At 51.2% G+C, this 10444-nt stretch overlaps 1 protein-coding gene across 1 annotated transcript in view; it reads left to right on the top strand.

The window, feature by feature from the left end:
- Positions 1-10059: 10059 nt before the first annotated feature.
- LOC149857436 (uncharacterized) overlaps positions 10060-10444 on the top strand; it is a 38775-nt gene continuing 38390 nt past the window's right edge. The window contains exon 1 of the mRNA XM_090063320.1: positions 10060-10209. Within this exon, the coding sequence (XP_089919446.1) occupies positions 10066-10209 (144 nt within the window). The 5' untranslated portion in view covers positions 10060-10065. The remainder of the gene's footprint in view (positions 10210-10444) is intronic.

The raw sequence follows: 10444 nt of genomic DNA, 5'->3' as shown, positions 1-10444 counted from the left end.
AATGCGCTTTCCATTGGCCAAACATTTTGTTTCACTGAGACTTTGAGAACTGGACTGAACCAGTTTTTCTGAGGACTTGGAAGATGTCAGTTAGCTGGGGTCTGTGTCCTTGTGAAAAGTACAGTTCTGAGAAAGAGGACTTCTTATCTCTTCTCTTAACTATTTGGGAATGCTACTGGCCATCTTCTTTTCCTTTACTTTGCTGACCAGGCTAGCTGTAATGTATAACATGTTAACAAAAATACATTATTATTTCAATAGACTTCTAGCAGATGACATACAACTCAGTTGTTACCAAAAGGCAAGATATTAGTTGTCATGTTTATCTGCTATTATGCACTTTCCTAGAAAGCAGTTACTTGTTCTTGGCCTAATGGCTTGATAAATGGATTCTTATTCTGTTTTTCTAGGCTACTGCTTATGATTTATATGCAAGTTTCTTAATTATTAATTAAGTTAATTGATTTTTGATTGTATACCAGCTTAAGCACATACACATAACTGAGACTTTCACTAGGTCTATTGTCTGCACCAGTCAATGTGGTCTGTCAGTCACTGACCATGTCTACCCCCTACATGATAAGCTGTTGTGGTAGCTTATCTCAGTGTTTCCCAACCAGTGTGCCATGGCACAAAAATGTGCCACCAGAAATGAACAGGTGTGCTCTTGTTGTTGCCAGGAGAATGGGTGAGCAGGGGCACAACAGGATGGCAAAGATGCTGCTTTCCACAGGGATATCACAAGAGCACAGAGGCAGGGCACCCCACGGTGTGATGTGGCCCATTACAGATGCCTCCAGCTGCTAACAGAGATACTGAATTGTTGTGAATGCACAGGGACAGAGGCCTCCAGGGCAACCCTGCCTGCTGAGATATTACCAATCACCACTAAGATTCACAGAAGCTCCAATGAGGAATATAGTGGCAGGGTCCCAGCCATGGCATCTGCTGTTTCCTCCAAGGAGGACAGAAGACCATGGAGCTTGACCTCCACACCCAGTATGTGAAGTCTGGGGACCCTTTAAGTCACTTGTTACCTGAACTGTGATTAGACTCGGCTGTGAGGTGAAGCAGGGAGGGAGATGGCATAGGACAGAGCTTTAAAGGCCCTGGGAGTTAGTGGGAAGTGCAGGGAGGTATGGGGCAATGCACAGCAGCGAGGCACATCAGTGGCCAAAGTGGGTGGGCACTTGTTTGCAACTACTCAGGGCCTGCTACCACCCATGGCCAGGCACCCCCTCTCAGTGATTTTGGGCTGACTGCTTCTTATACACTTACAAGATTCACTGAGTGTGTCTTTTTAGAGTGCCGAGCACCCTTAATTCATTCTGTTTCCTGTATTTCTTGATTTTAAGATCAGCTGTGCCTGCTAGGGCTGTGTGATGCTTCAAGTGGTGATTCGATTTGGAGGAGATTTGACTCGACTTAGTTTCATAGTTTCATAGTAGCTAGAGTCGGAAGGGACCTAGGGAGATCATCTAGTCCGACCCCCTGCCTTGGCAGGAAAGAGCACCGGGGTCAGATGACCCCGGCAAGGTGCTCATCTAACTTCCTTTTAAAAATCCCCAGGCTAGGAGCCTGCACCACTTCCCCTGGAAGCCGGTTCCAGGCCCTAGCCACCCTGACTGTGAAGTAGCGCCTCCTAATATCTAATCTAAACCTACCCTCCGCCAGCTTGTGACCGTTATTCCTGGTCACTCCTGGCAGCGCACGGGGGAACAGGGACTCCCCCAATACCTGCTGATCCCCCCTGACCAGTTTGTAGCAGGCCACAAGGTCCCCCCTTAACCTTCTCTTGTGGAGGCTAAACAGGTTCAGGTCCCGTAGCCTCTCCTCATAAGGCCTGCCCTGCTGACCCCTGATCATACGAGTGGCCCTCCTCTGGACTCTTTCCATATCGTCCACGTCCCTCTTGAAGTGTGGCGCCCAGAACTGGACGCAGTACTCCAGCTGCGGCCTGACCAGTGCCGCATAGAGGGGGAGGATCACCTCCCTGGACCTGCTCGAGATGCATCTGTGGATGCATGACAGGGTACGGTTGGCCTTCTTGACTGCCTCCCCACACTGCCGGCCCATGTTCATCGTGGAGTCAATGACGACTCCAAGATCCTTTTCCGTCTCCGTGCTGGCAAGAGGGGAGTTCCCCAACCTGTAAGTGTGGTGCCGGTTCTTCCTCCCCATGTGCAACACCTTGCACTTATCAGTGTTAAACCCCATCCTATTCTCATCCGCCCACCGTTGTAACCTGTCAAGGTCAGCTTGTAGCCTATTGCACCCTTCTAGTGCACCCACATCCCCCCACATCTTAGTGTCATCAGCAAACTTGAACAGGGTGCTCTCTACCCCCTCATCCAAGTCACTGATGAAGATGTTGAACAGTGCGGGCCCGAGGACCGAGCCCTGTGGAACCCCACTGCCCACATCCTTCCAGGCTGAGAAGGACCCATCCACCACCACCCTCTGGGTGCGGCCCTCCAGCCAGCTGGCGACCCATTTGGCCGTGTGGGCATCGACACCACAGTCTCCCAGCTTTTAGATGAGGACAGGGTGAGAGACAGTGTCCGTGCTGGCAAGAGGGGAGTTCCCCAACCTGTAAGTGTGGTGCCGGTTCTTCCTCCCCATGTGCAACACCTTGCACTTATCAGTGTTAAACCCCATCCTATTCTCATCCGCTCATCATTCAACACTTGGTGGCTGAATCTCTGAATCCAAATCTAATCAGGGGACCAATTTAAAGGTCTGAATCAATTCAAAGCTCTCCAAATCATTGGAAAAGATTCGAAGAGCTTTGAAGATTCAGGTAGTTCCTGGTGGCTGCAGCAGGGAGCTGCATCCAATTGCAGCTGGTAAGTGCTAGGGGTGGGGGAAGGGACCATGGGGGAACTCCTGCCAGCCCCCCCGACCCCTGCCTGCTCCCCCAGCCCCACCCCCATGGCTCCCCCACCCCACCCCAGCTTGGTACTTTAAAAAAAAAAAGCCCTGGTGCTCACAAGATGATGCTGGGGGGGTGATCCCCACTGCCCCCCACTCCATGGGACCATATAGCAGCTGGACCATATCCTGGCTGTGAGGCACTGTGGCGAAGCCTGGCATGTGTATTTGAGCACAGGTGGACTGCCAGACCATCTGTCGTGGTCCAACAGTGAGGAGCACTGCAGCGTGAGATACCCTTGGGGCACCAACTGCAGGTCCCAACATGCTTCCTGCCCGCAGCCTCATTTGGCAGCTCAGGCAGCCCAGGCCAACACCTGCCCTGCCAGTTCTGGGTGGCAGCTCCAGTGGGGAGGCCAAGACAGGGATGGCCCTAGTGATAAGCAGCTCCAGTACCTCCCTGGAGGGGCTGCTGCACAGGCAACCATGCCTCACACCCTGGGACACTGCAGACAGCCTCACCACTTCACTGCCAGCAGGGACAGAGTCTAACTGTTGGGACCGCCTGCCATACCCATCTGGTAAGACCTGCACACAGAGGAGGGTCAGGCAGGGAAGGGGACACTTCAGCCACTTGTGCCCATACCAGCTCACCCACCCACCCTCAGGCTGCACATCTGGAGTCAAGGCCCCTGGACGGGTGGGGTGTGGGGGTGGGGGCGAAGAACTGAGCAAGTGTATGGACATGGTGGTATGGACAGAGACTGGGGTGCCAGGCACCTCACTTCACTATTCCCTCCCTGAGAGTTCACACACCATATTGTACATAGTTGCATGGGGAGGAGGGTGCTTTATTGGGCTTAGGGGTGGAGTCTGTTGTTGGGTAGCAAGGGCAGGAGGGAAATAAAGATTGGTGCTTGGAAACTCTCCACAGTTGCATGTGGTCTTGTGGGTGCACTGTGGCCCTTAGGTCCATAGCCTTCTGCCCTGATCCCCTACTGCAGAGAGTGGAGAAGGAAGAGGTATGCCAGCATGTCACACACATGGTGCCCTGGTCCCCACTGCTGGATGTGTGGCCTGCCCAGGGCCTCATGGGGGCAGGGGAGACAGGGAAGATACCCTGTTGTTGCCACTGCCACCACAGCTGACAATCCTACTGCCAGGACTCCTACACCTGCCTGCCTTCTCTGCCCAGGCCTCACAGAAGAGCTCCCTCTGGACCTCGCAAATGTTATGCCGCACACAGGCTGTGGTGATGACCATGGGGAGGTTGGCCTTAGCGAACTCAAGGCAGGCAGTGCCTATGAGGCGCCCAAAGATGCACTCAACCTGCCTGCAGCTCCAGCCCAGGCACTTGTTGGTGTGTGCCTGGCTTGGGTCAAACTGGCCAGTGTAGGGATGCATGAGCCACAGCAGCAGCAGGTGGGCAGGGTCCCCCGTGAGGAGGGGTGGGATGGTCACATCACCCATCTGCAGGTCTGGGACACCTGGCACAAAGCACCTGCTCATCCCCAGGGCTGGCAGGGCAGAGTTCTGGCAGATCTGGGCATTGTGGGTGTTGCCAGCCCAGCCAGCACTGATGTTTGTGAAGATGCCTCAGTGGTCCACTACAGCCTGAAGCATGACTGAGTGGTGATGTAACGCTCCCCCGCCCACACCAGGTCCTGCCCACTGATCTGTGAAGCTAGCTCTTGCCTAAAGCTGGTGTGGCCCAGCTGCAGCCTTGTACCATGCTGTGGGCACAGAAAACCGGGGGGGGCACATGCTCACCCAGCCCCATAAACCTACCTGAAGGGAACTGCAGGAGCTGCTCTCCACTGCTGTCTGGCTGCCACATGCTTGTGTGTGTGTGCACACATGCACATAGCACCCCATGCGTCCTGCTCCCCCCAACCCCGAGCAGCATTTTGCAGCCTGGAACTGTCAACCTGATGGAGGAAACCCACAGTTTCCTTGGTTTTTTCTACTTGAATGGACAAAATCCTTCTTTTTCCATAGCAAGTGGAAAACCCAGATCCCTCTTTGATTTCCAGGGGTCCATCAGGGCTTAATTTGCTTCAGTTTGATGAGCCTCCCAGAGATGTCATCAATATACATCAAACCTCTGTCACACATCAAGATCTCTCCAACTTGCCCTGGGAAATCACAGTCCTAATGACTTACAATCTAACTCACTTTGGCTATGGATTCACTGCCAAAAAAAGGTGTTTTTTACTGTGATATCACTAATGTCCCCTAGATTATCACACTAAAAGCAAACAACTTTTTTGGCAGTTAAGATTATAGATCTATAAAGTACGGCTGGTTCTCACGCCCTGTAAAAGCTCCACCCTCTGGGAATACAGAACATAGAAAAAACAAGGACAAGTTCTTGTTTGCTTTATCAACTGAAATAATTCCTTCAGGATTTCTATCTTTTTATTCCCTACCTCAAGGAGAGGGATCTTTAGTAGAAATTTGATTTCAGGTCACAAAATCAGCAAACAAAGAAATCCTTTGATCCATTTCTACTTCTGCATTGAACCAGATTAATCCTCAGGAAAAGCAAAAAACAGCCCCCACTTATTCATTGTAAACAGAGGGCCATGTCAGAAAAAGGCTGTTCCACATTTCCCACCCCCATTACTCCTTTTTTTTCCTTCTTAAACTAAGTTTCAAAATCTGTGGACTTACACAATGTTGGTGTAAAGAAGAAGTTATTGTACTTTTCATCCAGTGGCTTCTGCTTTTTACCCGCTGGCAGGCTGCTGCCATTCACTTTTCCTCTTCCTCAGTCCACATCAAGAGAAGATTGCTGGTGAAAGTAGAAAAAAGCAAATAGTGTCTGGGCTTTGGGATATGGGAGTCAACACTGGGTCCTATGGACATCCCCTGGTTCTGCCCAAAAGAGGTCTACTCCACCGGGAATGAGCACTGTTGCCTCATGATTTTGGAACTGATTTAATTCTAGCCATTGGCATCTAAACAGACTTAACAACTACATGTGAATCTATTCCATCCTGTTCAAGTCTGAAATTCCAGGAGTGCATTTCATTTGTAAAATACTGTTATCTTATCCTTAAGAATGAATCACAAAAAAAGCAGTGAGGAAGAGGAGGACCCACCCCCGTTTTTCCACTAGCAATCTTTTAGGGACCCGAACAGAATGGAATACAATTTCACTTAAAACCTAAGTCCACTTATGCACCTACTAGGTGGAGTAGATTCTGGTCCATTATCCTGTGCTGTCAGAAACAATGGCTCAAGGGATCTAAGTGCAGACAGTAGCAGCTTTTGCTATGCTCCATGTTAAGGTAGAGCTTTGTACATTTTCCACCTGCAACATTCCCAACACTGGTGTTGCACAAGTCATGCTGGTGCCCTGATCCAACAGCTCCTGCACTGATTGCTACTCCCCTGCCAGAAGGGCCTGTAACAGATCCAACAGCCAAGCACCCCCAGAGCCCCAGGTTTTTTCCCATTGTCTTGTTGTTTGTCACAAGGAACAGACTAAGATTTGTCTTGAGTAACTCCTTATCCCTGCAAGCCTCCGCTCCACTGCCCTGATCCTGGACCCCACAGCTGCAGCAGGGGATCTCTGCCAGCTCCAGTTAACTTCCTCTTAGGTTGTAAAACAATTTTAGGTTCCCCTTTCCATAGAATGGGCTAGCCTGGAATATCACTCACCCCGAGATCATTCTTTACCACAGGCAAACTGTTAAGGAGACAAAACAGCAAAAGGATGTATTATATAGAAAGAAATAATTATACAAGATTAATTGACCATATAGTTTGAAGACAGAACAAAAAGACAAGTTTCTTGCCCTTTCATCTTTTTATAACTTAGCCTCTCTGAGCATCCTGCCAATGTTTCTAGATATCAACCTTCCTGCTGATCCTGCTAGCCCTGACCTCTGAGGGCTTGGATTCTCTCAAAGACTGGAAATATTTAAAGATCAGGACTTAGGCAGACGAGGTTCTTTGGGTAAACCAACTACAACCTACACCCTTAACAATCAGAACTATCTTCCACACATCCTTCCCCCAAGCTACCCTGTAGCCCCAATCAGCATTGTCCCAATTGGCCATAAGTCTCATAATCCTCCAGAAATTAATTTCCTTGATAGGGTATCAGGAATTCCTCTAGCTAGTGAACCATTTATTTGAGATGCCATCACTATTTTGGGATGCTTTTCCCCATTACTGGCAGTTTCTACTTGGGGGCCCATCCCAACAATAGCCCCTTCTACCGGTGTTTGAGAGTGACAAAAGTTCTTGCCCTAGCAACACAATGGCCAGAAGTACTTAGTAGTTTCACTATTTTCCTTTTCCTTAGATGTGCATCCCTCAGTTCCTCTGAAGAAACCAGGAGTCCTTAACCCCTGGTCAGTGGAGCAGATCTGGGCCACAGTGCTGTGTCATCCAGCCCACAGGGCTCTCTATGAGTCCAGAAATTTGGCAGTGGGGAAGAGGTACCACTGCTCCCTTGCTGCCAAGTTTCCAGACCCATGGAGAGCCCCAGACCCTGCCTGCTTGATCAGGTTCCCAATCCCAGCATGCAGAGCTGAGCAAGGGCAGCACAGGGCCCCATCTTACCACAGTACAGACAGCGCTGGGGCCTAGGCCCATTCCTGGCGTGGGAGGCCAGGTGGTGCCAGGCCTCCAGGGCCTAATTCTGGCATGGAAGACTTGATTCAGCCCATGGACTGGACCAGCACCACTCATCTGGCCCACTGAACTGAACTAGATCCAAATCACAAAGATGCAAACAGCCAGCATAACATTATCCATACACTGATAAAAGTGACACAGATGAATATAGTTTCATAGTTTCTAGGGTCAGAAGGGACCTGAGTAGATCATCTAGTCTGACCCCCTGCCATGGCAGGAAATAATACTAGGGTCAAATGACCCCAGCAAGATGTTCATCCAACCTCCTCTTAAACACCCCCAGGGTAGGAGCCAGCACCACCTCTCTTGGAAGCTGGTTCCAGACCCTAGCCGCCCTGACCGTGAAGTAGCGCCTCCTGATATCTAGCCTAAACCTGCCCTTGGCCAGCTTGTGACCGTTATTCCTGGTCACTCCTGGCGGTGCACGGGGGAACAGTGACTCCCGCAATGCCTGCTGATCCCCCCTGACTAGTTTATAACAGGCCACTAGATCCCCCCTCAGCCTTCTCTTGTGGAGGCTGAACAGGTTCAGGTCTTGTAGCCTCTCCTCATAGGGCCTGCCCTGTTGTCCCCTGATCATGCGAGTGGCCCTCCTCTGGACCCTCTCCATGCTGTCCACATCCCTCTTGAAGGGCGGCGCCCAGAACCGGATGCAGTACTCCAGCTGCGACCTGATCAGTGCTGCATAGAGGGGGAGGATCACCTCTTTGGACCTGCTTGAGATGCATCTGAGGATGCATGACAAGGTACGGTTGGCCTTCCTGACTGCCTCCCCACACTGCTGGCCCATGTTCATCTTGGAGTCAATGATGACTCCAAGATCCTTTTCCACCTCCGTGCTGACAAGAGGGGAGTTCCCCAACCTGTAGGTATGGTGTCGGTTGTTCCTCCCCAGATGCATCACCTTGTACTTGTCTGTGTTGAATCGCATCCTATTCACATCCGCCCACCCTTGTAACCTGTCTAGGTCTAATTGAAGCCTGATGCTTCCTTCTAGTGTGCCCACATCCCCCCACATCTTAGTGTCATCAGCACATTTGAACAGGGTGCTTTTTACCCCCTCGTCCAAATCGCTGATGAAGATGTTGAACAGTGCGGGCCCGAGGACCGAGCCCTGGGGGACCCCACTGCCCACGTCCTTCCAGGTTGAGAAGGACCCATCCACCACCACCCTCTGGGTGCGGCCCTCCAGCCAGTTGGCGACCCAATTGACTGTGTGGGTGTTGACACCACAGTCCCCCAGTTTCTTAATGAGAACGGGGTGAGAGACAGTGTCAAAAGTCTTCCGGAAGTCCAGGAAGACTATATCCACTGCTATGCCTGCATCTAATGATCAGGCCACCAGGTTGGTCAGACAGGACCTGCCACTGATGAACGCGTGTTGGATGCCCCTAAGCATGCAGTCCCCTGCTGGCCCCTCATGGATGTGTGCCAGCATAATTTTCTCAAACAGCTTGCCTAGGATCGAGGTAAGACTAACTGGCCTACAGTACAACTTTGGCTTTTCAGTGAGACCACACACACCATAACAGTAAAACAAACTCATGAAAGCATGCATGACACCCCATAAACACTTTGGGGCCAGGAGGAGCATGACCTATACTTATGTGTAGCATGTTGGGGTCCCAGGGATGGCCATAATGCTCCCTGGTGGTCCCATAACCAATGTCTCGCTCTGCCTCTAAGGTACCCTCACCTTCTCATCCACCATGCCTTGATGTATCTATTATATAGAAAGGGAGGCTACCTTGACAGTCCTAGAATAAGCCTTTCTTCGTCCACTATCCAGCAGCACTATCCTGCACCATTGGCCCAAACTCAGCTCATGAGCTGCTTGGGCACTCTCCACCCATCTGTGCCCCAGGGCACCTATAAGTCTTAGGGGCTAATTATGTGGCTCCATCCATCCCTACTCCACATCCCATGCCTCACAAGTGTTGCCTCACCTCTGGTACCAGAATAACCTCCCAGCTCTGGGTTAAATCCCGGTAAGCTCCCAGAGACTCACTGGTAACCCCAGCCAGCACAGCAGTCCATCTACCATTCCCTGGTAGCTTTCCTGGTCAGGAGCTCCTACCCCTGCACATTGCAGGGCTAGACTACCTTGCTGGCTCAGGCCCTGGGTTTCTATGCCTCCCAGGGCCCTAACCCCTTCTGGTTAGGAGACTACCCTGGGCTGCCTACAGGTGCCTATTAATTGATCTCACTGACCTATTACTATGGAAACCCAATTACAGCTGTGCCCTGCCTGGCCTGTAGTGCTCTCTGCCTGGGCTGCTTCTCTCTTACAGTAACAGAGTCTCTGTTACATGGAACTGAAGGGCCAAGATGAGGGAGTGGGTGAACTGCAGGTGTAGGTGTGGTACCTGCTGGCTGTGCCCTTCCCAGAGAGCAAGAGGCAGGTGTGAGGTCTCTAAGCAGCCAAGAAAGAACACAGAAAAATTATAAGCCACTCCCCTTGTGGAGCCAAGGGCTAATATTTACCCGAAACAGGTTATAACTGTGCTGGGCAAAGTCTATTTACATGACGTACAAGAAGCAGTGATGGCTCCACTGGCACGAAGTGTCCTGGTGACTGGTTCCAATCGGGGCATTGGGCTGGAGCTGGTGAGGCAGCTAGTAGAGGGTCCAGATCCCCCACAGTATATCTTTGCAACCTGCCGTGACCCTGAGGGACCAGGAGCGAAGGTTTGTATAAGAACAAGGGCAGATACTGGGGTGCACCCAGGGGGTTGAGGTAGAGAGAATAGATGGCTTGGGGAGCTGATCCCAGGGAAAGCAGTGTAGGCAGAGGGACTTGCATAGCCAGCACCCCCAGGCTTCCATTGCATCTCTTCTCCTGGAGCTTCTCGGGGAAACCATTGAGCAGTTTCAGAGACGGCTCAAGTCATTGCTGGCTGGGCACTTGTGTCCCAAGAACAGC

Source organism: Crocodylus siamensis, chromosome 9 (assembly GCF_052110815.1).
Source record: "Crocodylus siamensis isolate JL-2025a chromosome 9, ASM5211081v1, whole genome shotgun sequence".
Lineage (NCBI taxonomy): Eukaryota > Metazoa > Chordata > Crocodylia > Crocodylidae > Crocodylus > Crocodylus siamensis.
The sequence above is the reverse complement of the archived record's forward strand: the minus strand, read 5'-3'. Positions and strand labels throughout refer to the sequence as shown.